Source organism: Neofelis nebulosa, chromosome 9 (genome assembly GCF_028018385.1).
Source record: "Neofelis nebulosa isolate mNeoNeb1 chromosome 9, mNeoNeb1.pri, whole genome shotgun sequence".
Classification (NCBI taxonomy): Eukaryota; Metazoa; Chordata; class Mammalia; order Carnivora; family Felidae; genus Neofelis; species Neofelis nebulosa.
In genome coordinates, this window is record NC_080790.1 from 49,480,987 (window position 1) to 49,499,865 (window position 18,879).

Here is an 18,879-nt window from a genome sequence, read left to right on the forward strand (position 1 = left end):
TCCTGTCCTCATCCCACCTCCGCCTCCCAACACTCTTCCCCCAGGCAGGCTCCACCAGTCCCTGGACTCTCCCTCCCCGCCCTGCACCTCCCACCCCTCACTCTCCTCCTTCCCTCCTGCCCTGGGCTCATCCTCATGTGGGCCTCCTCTGCCAGCCCCCTCTCTCCCCTCATCTTCTCAGGGTTTGGGGATACCCAAGGGATCCAAATCTAATCTCCACCCAGGCCTCTTGTCCTAGTTCCAGCCAGATTCAGACATTCAACTGCTTGCCCTGAAGGTCAGCGTGTCCAAACGTCAGCTTGCTGACCTCCCCAACAAACCTGCTCCTCCTCCTGGGTCCCCATACCTGCAACAGTCAGCCTCACTCTCCCCCATTCACACAGGCCAGAAACCCAGCTAAAGTGCCGAATGGCAGCCAAGCCCACCAGTTTTTCCTCCCAGCCACAGCACCCCTTGGGGTCTTCCTCTCCTCCCCATCCATCCAGTCTGCCATGGCTCTAGCTCAGGTCATTGCCGCTTCCAGCCTGGCTCCTTGCACAGCTTCCTAAAGGCTGGTGCCTCTAGCCTTTCCTGCCTCCATCCAAGCCCCACTGTGGCCAGAGCACAAGTATCTGATCATGTCACTCCCTGTTTAAAACCATTTTGTGATTTCCCATCAACTTCAAAATACATTATAAACTCTCCAGCATGTCATAAAATGCACTTCATGATTTGTCCTCTGTCTACCTTTCTGTCTAAGTCTCCTGATACTTCCTCACACAGCCATGTTCCATTAGTCTGAGTCACAGCACAGCACCGCATCATGCCAAGGTCCTCCCTCGGTGCCTTTGCACTTGCTGTTTTCACCACTTGTAGTGCCCACCTCCTGCACACATATCAGGGCATGGCCAAGCACACCTCCTGCAGGAAGCGTCCCTGATTGGATTGGTTGAGAGTCTCACTTCTGCATTCCCATTATTCTCCATGCACTTAGTAACAAAATGCCTACTGTTTTCAGGGTAATTTTAAAAATTGTTTACATATGTATATATTTTTTATATTTTATATATATTTATAAAGGCCCCTGACACCTTTCTCAGTGTCTCCACTCCACTTGAAGAGGTAACCACTGTCAGTCACTTCCCATATTACATTCTTCGGCACTTCTCTGTGTCCCCCAAAGACTGAGCTCCTGGTAATGGGAACAGAGGCTTGGATTCCTCACACAGGGCCACAGAATTTATGAATTAGTAGACTGCAGTTTCTTTTTGTCTCCAATAGGACTGCAAGGGCTTTGGGATTTGGTCTAATGCCTAGAAGTGAAAGTGAGCAAAAAAATATATGGATTTTTTTTTTCTTTTACTAGGAAGAAACCACATTTATCTGCAAAGAAGACAATTTTTTGGAAGGAAGTAAAAAGTTAAGCAGGCATCTAGCACTGTGCTTGAGGAAGAGACAGCCTGAGGGCTGCTCAAGGAAGGGCAGCAAGGGGGTACTGCTCAGCTCATGTCTATCGAGGGGTGGCCCCACAAGTCTGAGATGCAAAGAGGGCTCAGGCGTGTTCCTGGTTATCTCAACTTGGCAGGACCATCCCAGGAGGCAGGTTCAGCTTGTTGCCTGTGACATAGGATGTAGTGAAAGCTACCGGGCCACAGGTTCTTAGTTTAAGAAGGAACGACATCAGTCACAGCTGCCAGCAGGAGTAGGCTCAACGACGATGACTCTCAGCCCCAGCCACAAGGAGAACCCTCTGGAGAGCTTCTGACACTCTGATGCCCAGGCAGCACTGCAGGCCAGTCTTAAGTCAGAAGCTGAGACTGGAAACCACACACTGGAAGTTTTCAGCATTCCCCAGGTGATTCCAGTGTGCAGCCAAGATGGAGAGCACTGTGCTTCAAACCTGAACTTGCACATGAATCACCAGAAAGTCTTATTAAAGTACACATTTTCCGATTTGGCTGGGGACTGAGAATCTTCGTCTCTAACAAGCTCCAGGTATTGCCGATGGTGCTGGCTTTATAGCTAGTGAGCAGCACGTCACAGGGGGTATTCAAGAAGTAAGGGGCTGATTACATGGTGTGGAAACTGTAGAGAAGGCTGACACAATGAATGAGGGTTAACGCATTGAATCAGATAAGCACAGCAGTGCTCATCCACCTTTCTGTGACAGCTGAAATCTCCCACCACCACCACCTAACAACCTGATCCACAGAAAGCCACATATAAACCCAGCAGAGTTGTTTGTTTAGAGGGACAGCAGGAACCCCAGAGCTCTGCCCTCTTGTCTCCCTTCCTCCCCCACCTCAGGGCACCTAGAGCCTCCATGAAGTGCATTAGAAGACACACTGGATACTATTTAATAAACCCATCTATCTGATTTCAGATGCTGAGGACTATTTCAGAGACTGGAACTGTTGGTGCTTGAGCAATGAGTGACTCCAGATAGTGAGACGTTAGTAAACCTGGATTAGTGAGCATTACGGCATTAAGGACAGGCAAATCTGCAGGATTTGGGGTGACACAGTCTGTATATAGCAATTTTATCTTGTAATATGTGCCGCTTCTAAAGGGGTGACCTGGAGGGAACAAAGGTAGGAGGTTGTTGCATGCACTTGCCTTCCGAGGGTACCGGTAAGTCCAATGGCAAAATTTAATGATCAGAATCCACCGACATATCTCATCAAGTGGGAACCAAGCCACCCCTGCTGTCACAGCCTCTTGCTGTCACTCCTGGTCCTTTCTCTCACTCACTTCAGATGCACCCCTGACCCCTTCTTCTCTTCTCTCAAGGTGGATACTAACTCTGAGAGCTGATTAAACCCTGCCTGGCAGGAACCTAGGAATATCAGATTGGAGAATAAAAAAAAAAAAAAAAAAGCATGGAGCCTCACATAATAAGATTACACGAAATTCCGTTGGCCGGCTCTTTAAAACAATGATTATGGAAAAAAAAAATTACAAAACAGGATTATCTCCAGTTAACTACAAGAATATGGTAAAATTTCTTCAAGAAGGTGTCAAGATGGAAGAAATGTATTTATTTTCATTTTTTCTAATGATGGAATTTCATTCATTTGACCTTAGAATTTTTTTTAACTTTTTTAATGTAGAGTCATTTAGAATTTTTAGTAACTTGAACATTTTTTGGATTGAGTATTTGCAATTCTTTTTTTATTTTTTATTTTTTGTTTATTTTTGAAAGAGAGAGCGAGAAAGAGCGCGTGCACGTGCACGCACAAGTTGGGGGAGGGGCAGAGAGAGGGGAGGGGACAGAGGATCCAAAGCAGGCTCTGCACTGACAACAGACAGCCAGATGCAGGGCTCAAACTCATAAACCGTGAGATCATGACCTGAGCCAAAGTCAGCCGTTTAACCGAACTACTCAGGCATCCCGAGTACTTGCACTAGGCAAAAGGGGCTTATCTGAGCAAGATTTAGGAGGATACATTTTACCTTTGATCCCATCCAAGAATCAAACCTACAGGTTTGTTTGTTTTTTTATGATTTGGGAGGGAGGGAGGGAGATTGTTGAGGGGCTCCCAAAGGGAGCAGAAAACTACTCATCTGGAGATGTAAGACCCCAGCTTCACTAGAATTTTCTCATGGATTTTTAAAATTAAGTTTATTGTGATAATATACATATAACATAAAATTTACCATTTTACATTCACCATATTGTTGCAACCATCACCACAATCCATTTCCAGAACTTTTCCATTATCCCACATTCTGTACCTATTTTTCCATCCCCTCTCCCCAGCCCTTGGTAACCTCTATTCCACTTTCTGTTTCTATGAATTTGCCTATTCTAGATATTTAATTTAAGTGGAATCATCCAGTATTTGTCCTCTTGTGTCTGGCTTATCCACTTAACATGTTTGCAAGGTTTACCCATGTTGTGGTATGTATTAGAACTTCATTCCTTCTCACGGCTGAGTAATATTCCATTGTAAATATATACCACATTTGGTTTATCCACTCAACTTTTGAGGGATATTTGGGTTGCTTCCACCTTTTGGCTATGGGAAATAGTTCTGCTATGAACATTGGTGTGTAAGTATCTATTTGAGGCCCTGCTTTCAAATCTTCTGGGTATATATCTAGAAGTGGAATTGCTGGGTGATATTCCTGTGTTATTTTCAATTATCCCTGTTCTACAATGGACAAGTTAATACTCTCCCTGACTATAGTACTTTTTAACTGAAATTAAGTTCATACTTTTTGTTGTTTACAAATAAGAAAATTACTTTTCCTTCTTTTAAAAAAATAGAAGCTGATAATTTATGTTTATTGATTCATTTTAGCATTTTCCTAATGGTCTGATCTGTGATTTTTCCAAAGGGTTCTTTGTTTTAAAGTGTATGTTTTATATTCTATTCAAGTGTGGTGAGGCCAACAGATAAGGACATGATTGCCATTGAAAAGATAGTTTATTACTCATAGTTCCCAGGACAAAGGGGCAAGTGCGCCACATAGGGCCACGGGCAGAGAGAGAGCGCAGGAGACTTCAGGAAGGCTTTTATTGTGTGTTCCAGAGAAGGAATGGGTGAGGCAGGATAAACAGGCTTAGAATTGGCTAGTTTGAATCATTTCCATGAGCTCTGTGCCCCTGACTGTCTGAAGTGGCCCTGGGGTGACCATGGCAGCTGGATATCATCCCACAGTGTAAGAGCCCCTGAGAAAACAAGTGGGTGGGGAGTATAGGCCCTGGGTTCGTTAGTTTGCATAGGAAAGGCACACTAGCAGTAGTTGTCTCTAGGAATTAACTAACCCAAGGAGGCACAGTCCTTTCCAGGTCAACAAGGCCTAGACCTCAAAGCATCAGATACAGAAACTAAAAAATATGGTTAACACACATCTTGGTGAAGTCATAAAATCTCAAACAATGGGGTTTCCAACAGGCTTGCAGACTTGGACCTGAAACAGTGCTTCTCAGTGCTAACCATATGCAAGAATAACTTGGGAAATTTTTCTCAGCTGTGGTTTCCTGCTTCTACAATCAAGGCCAATTTAATGTGTCTCTGAGCACTGATCATTTTAAAAGCTCCCCTGGTGATTCTCATGTGATTCCGGGCTCAAGAACCATTGGTTTAGGACAGTGTTTCTCAAAGTCTGAACCTGGACCAGCAGCAGCATGAACTGGGAATTTGTTATGAAAGCAGATTCTCAAGCCCACCCCAGACTTGTTAAGTGGGAAAGTCCAGGTGGGGTCCAGCCCTTTGTGTTTGTACAAGCTCCCCCAGGTGATTCTGAAGCTGGCTCAAGTTTGGGATCCACTGGTCCAGGGTTAGGAGCACTGGTGACTGGACTGCAGTGTCCTTCCATCGTGTCCCTGACTCCCATATAGATGCTCAGCACTCTGAGGCACTGGCCCCACAAAGCTCAACTACTGTGTTTTGATCATCAACCAAGTATCGGTTTGCATAAGGCAGGACTATTCTTCCACGTAGGAGAAGCAGGTGTATCCTGAAGGTTCCCAGGGTCTCCCTGTCTCCTTATATCCAAGTGATAAGTACAGCAATCGGGGGAGAGGTTGAGATCAGGTAGGAAACTCAGTATGCACTCACTGCCATGGTGACTGGAGAACCCAGAGGCTCCCAGAGGAGGTGACAATCAAGGGGGACCTTAACAGCCTGTTGAGACTGTTGGAGCAGCCTGTCTGCACAAAACGGATGCACTCAGCACCCTGCTTTGCTGAAGCTGTTGTGCATTATTTAAGAGCTCTTCAAGTGTCTTCAAGTTGCAAATTTTAATATTCACAGGAAGCTGAATAAGTAAAACTGTGGAGCTTTGCAAAGAAGTAATGAAAACATAGTACCGATAAAGAGAAATTAAATGAATAAGTAGGTTTTCTTTATTGGAAAAAAAATCATTTAAGAGAATAAGCATAAACAGAGTCATCACTGGATGACTTTTCTCCAGTGACAAAAAGCTGGTTCTGGGGTCACAGTCCTGCCTTCTTATCCCACCCTCCTCTTTTTACCTGCTGTGAATTTGGGAAAGTTAATTAAATTCTTAACTTCAGTTTCCTCATCTACAGAATGGGATTATGATAGTACACGCCTAATCATTTTTTTTGAGGATTAAATAAGAATAACAGTAAAGTGAGTGGCATTGTGCTCTTCACTAAATAAAATCTAACTATCGTTTCTGCTATTAATACTATCATTAACATTATTATCAACATAGAGATCTAGAGTGAACTCCCTAAAATATTAGCTGTTCCCACTATTATTACTACTATTACTACTAATGGATCCTCTCCATTAAACTCACATCAGGAGAAAAGGGCTATAACTAACCAGATATACAAAGCACTCACCTAGAAAAATATCCTTTCTCAAAATTCAAAAAATTATTTGAGCATCCTACTTAGAAGGACACTTGCCTTAAACAAAATAGAATAAGTTATGTTGTTGCAACAAACATCAAAATCTCAGTAGTTTATCAACAATAGCCAAATTATGGAAAGAGCCCAAATGTCCATTGACTAATGAATGGATAAAGAAGATATGGTATGTATATACTACTCAGCCATCAAAAAGAATGAAATCTTGCCATTTGCAATGATGTTAATGGAACTACAGTGTATTATAGTGTATTATAGCTAAGTGAAATAAGTCAGTCAAAGAAAGGAAAATATCATATGATTTCACTCACTCATATGCGGAACTTAAGAAACAAAACAAGTGAACATGGGAGAAGGGAAGCAGAAATAAGATAAAAACAGAGAGGGAGGCAAACCATGAGACTCTTAATTACAGAGAACAAACTGAGAGTTGCTGGAGGGGAGGTTGGGGATGGGCTAAATGGGTGATGGGTACTAAGAAGGGGCCTTGTTGTGATGAGCACTGGGTGTTGTATGTAAGTGATGAATCACTAAATCCTGCTCCTGAAACCAATGCTACACTATGTGTTAACTAACTTGAATTTAGATAAAATCTTGGAGAAAAAATTCTCAGTGGTTTAATACTGCAAAAGCTTATTTCCTGCCCATGTCAATTTGTCCCAGTCAAACTCAAGTCAATTGGTATCTATTTTGCAAGCTGTAACCCAGAGACCCAGGAAGCTTCCATTTGCAGATATATTTTTAAGGGCTAGGCTTAGAATTGGCTTATACTTTGTGGCTTTCACCCACTGATCCTAGTTCTAGGATAAATTTTGTTTCTCTCCTCCAAGCTAATTATTCTTATACCTGTGAATCCACTTGTCCTACAGAAAGAATGAGAGCTCACCAACCACCTAGTGGTTCTCACCTGAATGTACAAGTTTGTCTACACTCCTGCACAAAAGCCCAGCCTAAATGTAATCTGAGTGGAATTAACCGAGTGGTACAAACACCTCCTGCATTCTAGAGAATACACTTTTATTAACGCAGCCTAAGGTTGCATTTTTTTTGGAGGGGGAATGTAAGCAATATTGAACTTACCATCAACTGAAATTGTCATAAGTATACAACAGATTCAGTTCCCTTTCATCAATGTTTTTTCTTTCTTCAATCTCAACAGGAATCTCTATCATGGAAAAAGTCCACAAGAAAAACCTAAGTTGAAGAGATTTGCTTTCTCTAGTTTATCCATTCATATATCAGCCAACCACCCAATGCAGGTGGCCAGACTCCATGCTGCCTTATCATCCAAGCTCATTAATGGCAAATGCTGAGAAAGGTGGTTGGCAAGCCTTGACCATCCCTGTCCTTAGACTGAACCCTCCCATCCTTCCTGTTGCAGGTACCACATCTGCGTAACTGTGCTGATCTACTTCCTCCCCTTGCTGGTGATTGGCTATGCGTACACTGTTGTGGGAATCACACTGTGGGCCAGCGAGATCCCTGGGGACTCCTCTGACCGTTACCATGAGCAGGTCTCTGCCAAGCGCAAGGTAAGCAAAGAGCAAGCAGCACCTAACCCGCGCTGGCTCAGGCTGGCAAGCATATGAGCCTCAGAACCTCAGGAGGCCCAGAGGCAGCAGGCACAAAACATCCCTGGGTCTGTGGAACAGTGGAAGGAGGAGAGGAGATGTGGGACAGAGGAGGGAAGAGATCTTTCTTGGTTGTATTTGTAACCTAGGCCTGCCTGTATAGGCAAGAGCCACTTCTTTCTTGCCTTAAGAGTAATTGCAACCTGTCAAGCCATTAACACACACACACACACACACACACACAGACACACACTTAACTACAAATGCATTGAAGAGTTAAGTCCTCTTTTATTATTAAAGTTTGACAAAATAATACATTCACTTGGTTCAAACATCAAAAAGTTTTAAAAGGAACAAAACTAGTGATGGAGAACAGAAACAGTGGGTCACATTACTATTTACAAAAAACCTTTTAAATCCCTTTTAACCATCTGGTGCTCCCTAGCTGCAGCTGTCCAGATGCCTCCCTTCCTCTTCTTTCCTCTGATACTACCCTGGCCCCTCCTCTCCACCTTCACCCACCCCCCTGCCCTCACTGCTTCCTCCTCCTTACTGAGTCTCTCCCCACTGAATACCCATTCCCCTGGGTCATTGTCTGCTCTCCCTTGGCTTCTGCAGCCACTGCCCAGAGGGGTGATATCACACAGAGGTTCTCAAACATGACTGTGTTTCAGAGTCATCTGAAGGGCTTGTCAAACCAGAATTCTGGGTCTCACCCCCAGGGTTTCTGATTCTGTAAGTGTGGGATGGGGTCCAAGAATTCTCATTTCTGGCAAGTCCCAAATGATGGTTACAAAGCTGGTCCCGGAGCCACACTCTGAGAACTACTGATATAATCAAAGTCCTTTGATACCACATATAAATGGTCCTGTCTCCTCCTCGAAAGGGGTTATTATAGACACTTCCCACCACACACTGCACTGTGTGCAGTGAGGGGCATGGGAGGAGAGAGAAAGTAGCCGTGAGAAAAGTTGGCTGTGGTGGTGACCTCACCTGCCCCACCCTCCTGCCAGGTGGTCAAGATGATGATCGTCGTGGTGTGCACCTTTGCCATCTGCTGGCTGCCATTCCACATCTTCTTCCTCTTGCCCTACATCAACCCTGATCTCTACCTTGAGAAGTTTATTCAGCAGGTCTACCTGGCCATCATGTGGCTGGCCATGAGCTCCACCATGTACAACCCTATCATCTACTGCTGCCTCAATGACAGGTGAGGACCTCATCCCCCACACTCTCTCCAGGGACAAGATCATTTGTCTCTATAGCAGCCAAACAGCCAACCTAAATGAGCAAAATCTTTGTGAGACAAGAGGGGGTGGGAGGGACTGCAGCAAAAAGACCACACTACTCCATCCCTACTAATTATTGCCATGCAGCTTTATGAGCCCAAAGTGGACTTTGTTTTTCTTCTCCAAGAAGAACCAGACATCCATACTTTTGTGTGAATCTTCTGACTTTTGGACACTGGCAACTAAGTTAGTAGGGGTGGGGGTGACATTAAAAAAAAAAAAAAAAAAACCTCTGTTATTGATGCATATAAACAGGCCTGAAAGCTGGATCTAGTTCATGCCCTGTGATTTTGTTCCCTCTGCCCTGTGGATCCATGCACAGGGGGCTGTGCATGCAGTGGGGGGCGGCGGGGGGGAGACAGGGAGAGTAAGACACAAAGAGAGATTGATGGCCGCAGAATACCATTCTCCATAGGGCATCTTTTCCCTTCACTGGCCTCTCACTTTCCTCTTTCCATCTCATCTCATCATACAATTTGGGCAGCTTTACCCAGTTTCTTCTAGCAGTTCCAGCAGGACAGGGTAAGCAAAGAGGAATCAGTGCCTGGAAGGCCCTTACTTAGTCACACTGATCAGGAGAGCTGTTCTGGCAGAAGAAGCCAACCTTAGACAAGCAAGAGAAGGGACAGCCCATCAGGAATGGTGGTCATCGGGGTGCCTGGGTGGCTCAGTCAGTTAAGTGTCGGACTCTTGATTTCGGCTCAGGTCATGATCTCACAGTTTATGGGTTCAAGCCCCACATCAGGCTCTGCACCAACAGTGTGGAGCCTGTTTGGGATTCTTTCTTTCCCTCTCTCTCTGTCCCTCCCCTGCTCTCTCTCTTTCTCAAAATAAATAAGCTTTAAATAATAATAATAACAATAACAACAGAGAGTCATACTTAGGCTTGTCTATGTGTTAAAGAGCTGACATAGTGGTGACAATGCCCTCTGGAAGCAGACTGTCCCAAAGGGTCACCTCTCCCATCTTCTGTCTCTCCAGGTTCCGCCTGGGCTTCAAGCACGCCTTCCGGTGCTGCCCCTTTATCAGTGCCGGCGACTACGAGGGGCTCGAAATGAAATCCACCCGGTACCTCCAAACCCAGGGCAGCGTGTATAAAGTCAGCCGCCTGGAGACCACCATCTCCACGGTGGTGGGGGCCCATGAGGAGGAGCTGGAGGATGGTCCCAAGACCACACCCTCGTCCCTGGATCTGACCTCCAATGGCTCCTCTCGCAGCAACTCCAAGACCATGACAGAGAGCTTCAGCTTCTACTCCAACATGCTCTCCTAGACCGCAGGTCTTCAGCAGGGGCAGCCACCACCATTTTTGTCTTGCTTCACTTCATGCATGGATAATGCCTTGATCTAGAAACCATCAGAAATTCCCTAACACTGGGGTTTGTGAAAAAGTTCAGAATTTTTTAGGGAAAACATCCAATCCTGAGTTTAAAAAAAAATCTGGATTCTTCTATGACTTTGATATCCCCCATGCTGTGTGACCCAAGGCAAATTGCTGAACTTCTCTGAGCTTGTAAAATGGCAAGGTTGGACTTGATTTCCCCTAAATCTCTTCCATGATTCTAAAATTAACTTTGGTTATATGTGGGGGCTCATTTAGGGATGAATCCTACAGCACCTGGATTTGCCTGGAGCCTCCATGAACTTCAGTGAAGTTGTCCATAGTCGTGCTCACATTATTCTCCTTTAGCTGGTGGAGCACATCACATCAACCTTCACTCGTCAGGGTAAACAAAAGAAGGAACCACATAAAATCCAAAGGAAAGGTTTAACTCTGTCTTCTAAGCATCCATGAAAAGGAAGCATGGATGCCTTCCTTTAGAGACCTCAATATTTTAGTGCATCGACACCTCTTGAGATTGAGAGCCTCAGGTCCATGTGGATTATATCCCCAGGGACTGTCCTGAACAACCAGTATGGCAAAATAGGTCCAGTGATGCCAGCTAATGTCTGCTACAGACCAAGAGTCAGGAGGCCTGTGCCATACTTAATCTATCTGAGCCTCTCTTTCCTTATTTGTAAAATATGGGGCTGAGCTAGATAACCTAAGTACTCCTTTTAACATTCAGTGGTTCAAGGATTGTATGAGTTTTTTGTTAGTTTTATCAATTGGTAATCTCAAAAAGGATAAGAACAGCAAGTCTAGTGACTTAGTACCCTGTTTCTGGAGAGTAGCAACTGCTACAACGTGTCAATATCCATATCAAACATGCTCAGATTTATCCTAAAACCACGAGTATTTTCCTTCTTCTGGAACGTTTTGGTATTTGACAGAGCAGAGGACTTCATGTCAAAGTTTGCATCTCTCCATCAAGTGTTAGCAGGCCAAGTTCCACAGGTGGAGATGCCATCAAGGAAGATAAACATGTGGGCTTCCTGCTCTGGCCTTTTGGGGTATCTTAGGGGCAGGAGCACTAATGCAGTCTTAGCTTTATTCTGTTATTCTAGCTTTATTCTCAGATGTCCAGTGAGCAAGGAGGCTGGACCCTGCAGCTCCACTTGTGGGAAGAGGCCACCTTATATCTTCCCTTCAGATTCTCTGAATCTCCCTTCCTGCCCCCATGGCTTAACTGGCCTCCTGTCTGAAAGGGGTGGGAAGACCCACCAACCCCACAGGACAGTCAGTCTACCAAGAGCCATGAATTTAATCCTCCATGTCTCAGCAAAGCTTTGAGGTTTCCAGCAGGTGAGCACACAATTTCTTGATGTCTCCCAGATTTGTGCTTTGTCCAGATGTGGCTGAAAGCAGAAGTCTCATGTAACATCCATGAATGTCTTCCTTGTGGTTTGAAGAATGGATGCACATGTGCTGCATTTGTGGTGTTGACAGAGACCAATGCTGCCCACAGGCTCTCTAGCCTTTACTAGCCATGAGGGCTATAACCCTACCAGGGCATCAGCAGCCCTGAGAAAGTTGTATAGCAACAGTATACGCCAAAATAACCCAATAGCCACATTCTGCAGAGCAGCATGGGAAGGATTAAATAAATTAAATAAAGTTATTTCAGTGTAGACATATGGATGAAAGACATAATTTAGGGGCAAAAAAAAAATCAATGCCCAAAGCATTAATTATACTTCCAATAAAAACTGCACCATGTTATTCATTCCAGAGGGGTATATAAGGAACCAGAATGATTATAAAAAATACCCAAGAAGAAAAGTGTCTAGGACTTGGGAACATCCTCTCTGTTGAAGAGGTTAGAGTTGAATTCAACAATTTGTTGAGTACCTGCTCTGTGTTTAGCCCTGAGCTGGGGACACAAAGCTCCTCTGCTCTTGAGGAACCTACCAGACTGGTTTGTGGCTAGCTCACCTGTCCTAATGGGTCGAGACTACCCATCAGGCATGGAGGCAGCTGAGAAGCACATTCTCCCCAGGATTTTAAAGACCTACCCTCAACAGCGGTAATCAAGCCAAAACCTAGCACCTTCAGAGAGACTTTTGCAATGAGTTCTCTGAGATCATTGCAAAGGGAGCCACCAAGAGAACTGAAGGGATGTGGTTGGACAGCATCAACACCACACATAAGAAGAGAGAATATTGGATGGTCCTGGCTAGTTCAACTATGGCAGAACATCCTACTGAGAGAGCCCAGCAAGCCTTCCTCTAACCCATTCTCCATTGAACTTATTAAAATGTTGTCAGCTCCCATGTGTGAGAAACACCATGATTTGCACTGTGCATGGGTCTCATTTTTATAGAAATGTGTCACCCTGTGTTTATCTCCCGAGTGTTTTTCCTTGGTATAGTGTTCAGTAGTAAAAGAATATAAGATATCATGGGGCCATCTTTATTATGTTACTTCCAAAAAGTGGGATCCAGTTGCTGTCAATGTGTTATTTGTACTGTGCCAATCCTCCTCTTCATTTCGTCACAGAAAGGAGCTGAGACATATATCACAAACTCAGTCAAATCATAGTATTTGAGGGGTGGGTGGGAGACCTTTCTGGGAGGAACTGAAGGCCAGGAATCCTTGTCCTCCCCACCCCCACCAGAATTTGAAGACACACTGGAATGTCCTTTCTCTTGGAAGGACTAAGAGGTCTCCTGGGAAAAGGGGACTCAGGAGCTGACCTCATTGACCTGGTTTTCAAGAAGAGTCTATAAGTGGGCAGCGGTCGTTCCTGAGGTTTCTGTTATCCAGCCTGGGATCCTGGAAAGAATCTCCATACAGAAATAAAGTGTGTGTTTGACCATCTCACGCCTCTGTCTCATCCCTGGGGAACCTCAGCACCCTACAGGAGGCTGAATGGGATGGTATGATGAACCCTGCTCACTTGCATAGCCACAAGGATGGAAACTAACACCTAATAGACTTTTAACTCTGTGACAAAATGGGTTGGCAAACTGGTGGCTGTTTGCAGGTAGGGATCTGGGAAGGTAAGGTGGGATTGTGTGAAGTGCCCAACAATGTCACCTGTGAACAGAGCTGTGTCCATGCAGGCCCTTTCAGAACAGATACCAAAACAGAGTTAGAAGTACAAGAGATTTATTGGCGGGACGCCTGGGAAAGAGAGGAGAGGAAGCAGAAGCAGGCAGGGGAAGCCTGAAGCACAGCACAGATGTGACACCTGTGATGAAAGGGGGTGGGAAGGATGGGCAGGCAGAGCCTCAGACCATGGTGAAGCTGTGAAAAGTCTCAGATGGCGCAACCACATCAAAGTTTTCCCATAGAGGGGAGCCTGGGTGGCTCAGTTGGTTGAGCATTGGATTCTTGGTTTCAGCTCAGGTCATGATCTCACGATTCATGGGATCAAGCCCCATGTCAGGCTCTGTGCTGACAGTGCAGAGTCTGCTTGGGATTCTCTCTCCTTCACTCTCTGCCCTCCCCTGCTCATGTTTGCTCCCCCCAACCTCTCAAAATAAATAAACATTAAAAAAAAGTTGCCAATGGCATAAATGGCCAGGTCTGGCACCCCTGCCACACGTTGTCACTGGGAACTCTCCTGGGAGAGAGTGGGCTGCATCTGAGGCACTGCAGCTGGAGGCTACCAGATGATTCTCCCCAACCCCAGTTCTCTCTTGAAGGGACATGAGAGCTGGGACCCCCATGACTGCCACCAGAGCTTTGGTCCAGCCCCCTGTCTTTAAAAACACATGTCAGGGGCACCTGAGTGGTTCAGTCGGTTAAGCATCCGACTTCAGCCCGGGTCACGATCTCGCGGCCCATGAGTTTGAGCCCCGCGTCAGGCTCTGGGCTGATGGCTCAGAGCCTGGAGCCTGCTTCCGATTCTGTGTCTCCCTCTCTCTCTGCCCCTCCCCCGTTCATGCTCTGTCTCTCTCTGTCTCAAAAATAAATAAACGTTAAAAAATAAAATAAAATAAAAATAAAAACTCATGTCAGGAAATAATTGGCAGAACTCGAAACCTTAATGGTAATGTCTGCGAACCCTGGCAACCTGCCTCCTCCTTCCTGGGGCCACCTTGTACCACCTCACCTCTCAGGCACCTCCCTCAAAAGAGTGGGGAGAGCTGTCAGTGGACTTGCAATGACACAAAGGTTGTAAAGGTATTGAAAGAGCGACTTTTGAGGAGAATATGGACAGTTACCCAGCTGTCCAACTGCATATACATATGCAGTATCAGATGCAAATAATAAGAATGTTTCCATTTAAACCAAAGCACCTTAAACTGATATTCTTGTAGAAGCTTCCAGGGATACACAAACCACCTCAAGATTTCTACAAGTCATACATAACACATCGCCAGTGCGTGTTTGTGTGCATGTGTGTAATAAGAGGTGCAAAACCTGAATCTTGTCAAGAGAAATCAGTCGCCCTCCATTCTACAGAAAAGGAGAAAAATGATAGTGTTTATAGGAGAGGGATGAGCAGCCTTGAGACCTTCAGAGCACAGTGACAGGTATAGGCTGCCCTGGAGAATCAGAACAGCTCCTGGAAACTGGAAACCACTTTGGAACAAAATCATAATTCACCCCAGATGCCCAGATGAGTTAAAGCTGTTAGAACATCATTAAAGATGTCCATGGCAGTAAAAACACCAAATTCATGATTAAGGGGTGTGCTGACACTTCTCCCTGGGAAAACGAGTATTTGTTAGGTGAGGAAGGACTAACCTGAGTTATGGGCAAACAGATCACACCAGCTATGGAGTACAGATTTTCCCGTGGAAAGGCAAAGATGTTTCATCTAGTCCTGTGTGGGCACATGTGGCCCACATACACACCGCAGACGCTTAGCTTTTGGAGCCACAGCTGCCTATAGTGATACACCCCCAGGGGCTGCCAGAGTGCAAGTGTATGTGAGATGCAAGTGCATCTGAGATCTCCTTAGCTCTGGAACCTTAGGGGGGATTTCAGTCAAGACCCCAGGCAGAGGTGGGCCGGGTGGGGACACTCCAGGCATGTTCCCCTCATTCATCTTCAAAGGTGAGGGGAGCATCTGGCTATAGAAACTGTTTTCCTGACCAACCCCCCCCCCCATAGTGTGCTGAGACACCCTCCTTTACATGTATCCAGTTCAGGAAAACAGGGAGGAAGGAGAATGAGGCCCTGGAAGGGCATATCTCACAAGCACTGCGTTCAACATAAAGCAGTAGTGACTTTTGATCCTGGCCTCCCTCTCAAGCAGCAAAGCTAGGAAGGAGAACACACTGCTGATCAGAAGCAAGTACCTCACAGGTATCAGCACTGACATGAGCTTGATGGGCGGCTGCCCCTGCCCTGTCACTCTCCCATGGCATGTTAGCAGCATATGTCACACCAGCTCCAGAGATTTTCATGCAGATTCAGACCCAGGTCCTCTGAACTGCATACACCTGTGTCCTTTCCCTTTTTCTGCCTCTGTTTATTTCCAGTTTCCTTTTGTTCTCCATGCTTTACTCCAACATTGTTCCCATCCCTGGAAGCCCTCACCTGACACTCTCCCTGCTGAAATTTTGAGGTTTGTTTTTTAATTTTTTTTAATGTTTATTTATTTTTGAGAGAGGGAGAGAGAGAGAGAGAGAGAGAGAGAGAGCGCACAAGCAGGGGAGGGGCAGAAAGAGAGGGAGACACAGAATCCGAAGCAGGTTCCAGGCTCCCAGCTGTCAGGACAGAGCCCGAAGTGGGGCTCAAATTCACAAACCACGATGAAATCTCTAGGTTTTAATGCCACTACTTGGGATGCCTTCCTGGTGTGCTCATCAATAAAGAGGATTTGGTGTGATAGTGAGAACGACCATCCCTAACAACTTCCCTTTCCCATCTCCCCACATCCCCGCTTGCCCAGTCCATGTACCCACCCACCCACACTTTCCCTTTATCCCCTAACCCCACCTCCCCCTCACCCACTTTCCTTAATTGAGATGCTCTCAGAACAGAACTCCTGAATTAGTCCCTATACTTAAAAGAAGCAGCTGACATAACAGATCCAGCCTCCAGGCTGGGAGGGAAGAATGGCAATCTCCAGAGGGCTGCCAGATTCCTGTGCCTTCAACTCTTAACCATGCCATTGTAACCATTTGGAGAACATCAGTGCATGAAGAGACCACCAAACAGAGTGGAGGAAGAAGGGCAAGGCAGTGCATGCTCACTGCCCACAAAGTTCTTTCTGGACTTGGTTTATCCTCGCTGATCCATGCGCATTGTCCTCTTGTTCCTTAACCACCACCTGGAGGGGTACTTGTTTTGGCAGAAGGGTCCTAGGGGCAATAACTATTTCTTAAAGATGGCAGCCACCTGATTGGTCCAGATGGTCAAAAAGAGATGCTGTGAAGGATGATTATGATCATCGTTCTGTTTTGGCCTTAGAAATTTGGGGACAATACAAACACTTTCTCAAAAAGGGAAGATGACATTTTCAGTTTATTTTATACCTATCAAGATTTGGCAGCTGATAATTCAACCTCATCCACTAAACATTTGCCTGGCACCCATGAGGTAGCAGGTGCCCTGCTGGGGGGATTTGGGAATATAAATTTCTGTAGCACTTGGTCTCTGCCCTCGAGTCCAGAGGAATAGACAGATGTTCACTATAGCCCAGTGGGAGGAATGTGAAAGCAGAGATGGTAGAAAACACACTCAATGCCATACCTCACTAAATGTCACTAAAAGATCACAAAGTCCTAAGCCTAGGATATTCCTCCGTGGCAAAGCAGACACAATCACTCACAGGAAATGTTTGCCCATTGCAATGACTCACTTTCAAACCTCCCCAGGTTTTTAAGGTCATGAAGTTCCACTCCCTTATCAGCCACATCCTCCTTTCTACTGTTAATTTCAAATCCTCCTAAATCAAATGCCAGTCCCTCAGCAATCCCAGTGGAATGTGACTACCACCACCTCTAGCCCCACCTCTGGTCAGGTTCCTCATGGGTGCCATAGGACTGTCTCTGCTGCCCTCTAAAGGACCCTATTAAAAATGCACAGGTAGGGGCACCTGGGTGGCTCAGTCAGTTAAGGGTCTGACTTCAGCTCAGGTCATGATCTCGCGGTCCATGAGTTTGAGCCCCGCATTGGGCTCTGTGCTGACAGCTCAGAGTCCGGAGCCTGTTTCGGATTCTGTGTCTCCCTCTCTTTCTGACCCTCCCCTGTTCATGCTCTGTCTCTCTCTGTCTCAAAAATAAATAATTGTTAAAAAAAAATTCACAGGTTAAGGATTCAAATGAATGAAGTACCCAACACTAAGGTTATATGCTTTTATTTATATTCCTGCCAGCTGGTAGGGAGCTCACTTTGAAGTAGCCTAGGAGTCAATACCATGAGCATGATTTTCCTGTGCCTGGGCATCATTTTGGTTATATGTTTGAAGAAAGGAAGACACACATTAGAATACATGGGGCCTGATCACAATCCCGGACTTCAAGCTGTATTACAAAGCTGTAATCATCAATACAGTATGGTACTGGCATAAAACCAGACACTCAGATCAATGGAACAGCATAGAGAACCCAGAAATGGACCCACAAACATATGGCCAACTAATCTTTGACAAAGAAGGAAAAAATATCCAATGGAATAAAGACAGTCTCTTCAGCAAGTGGTGCTGGGAAAACTGGACAGCGACATGCAGAAAAATGAACCTGGACCACTTTCTTACATCATACACAAAAATAAACTCAAAAGGGATGAAAGCCTTCAATGTAAGACAGGAAGCCATCAAATCCCTTGAGGAGAAAGCAGGCAGAAACCTCTTTGACATTGGCTGCAGCAACTTCTTACTCAACACATCTCCAGAGGCAAGGGAAACAAAAGCAAAAATGAACTACTGGGACCTCATCAAAATAAAAAGCTTCTGCACAGCAAAGGAAACAATCAGCAAAACTAAAAGGCAACCAATGGAATGGGAGAAGAATATGTTATTTGCAAACAACATATCAGATAAAGGTTAGTATCCAAAATCTATACAGAACTTACCAAACTCAACACCCAAAAAACAAATAATCCAGTGAAGAAATGGGCAAAAGACATGAATAGACACTTCTCCAAAGAAGACATCCAGATGGCTGACCAATACATGAAAAAATGCTCAACATAACTCATCATCAGGGAAATACAAATCAAAACCACAATGAGATACCACCTCACACCTGTCAGAATGGCTAACATTAACGATTCAGGCAACAACAGATGTTGGCGAAAATGTGGAGAAAAAGGATCTCTTTTGCATGGTTGGTGGGAATGCAAGCTGGTGCAGCCACTCTGGAAAACAGTATGGAAGTTCCTCAAAAAATTAAAAGTAGAACTACC

At 45.2% G+C, this 18,879-nt stretch overlaps 2 protein-coding genes across 2 annotated transcripts in view; one reads left to right on the top strand and one right to left on the bottom strand.

Moving 5' to 3' along the window:
* Positions 1-13,392, top strand: part of TACR1 (tachykinin receptor 1) — a 142,212-nt gene extending 128,820 nt beyond the window's left edge. The window contains exons 3-5 of the mRNA XM_058683569.1: positions 7,710-7,860; positions 8,913-9,109; positions 10,170-13,392. Of these exons, the coding sequence (XP_058539552.1) occupies positions 7,710-7,860; positions 8,913-9,109; positions 10,170-10,461 (640 nt within the window). The 3' untranslated portion in view covers positions 10,462-13,392. The remainder of the gene's footprint in view (positions 1-7,709; positions 7,861-8,912; positions 9,110-10,169) is intronic.
* Positions 1-18,879, bottom strand: part of POLE4 (DNA polymerase epsilon 4, accessory subunit) — a 282,794-nt gene that overhangs the window by 165,788 nt on the left and 98,127 nt on the right. The gene's annotated exons all lie outside the window — the stretch shown is intronic.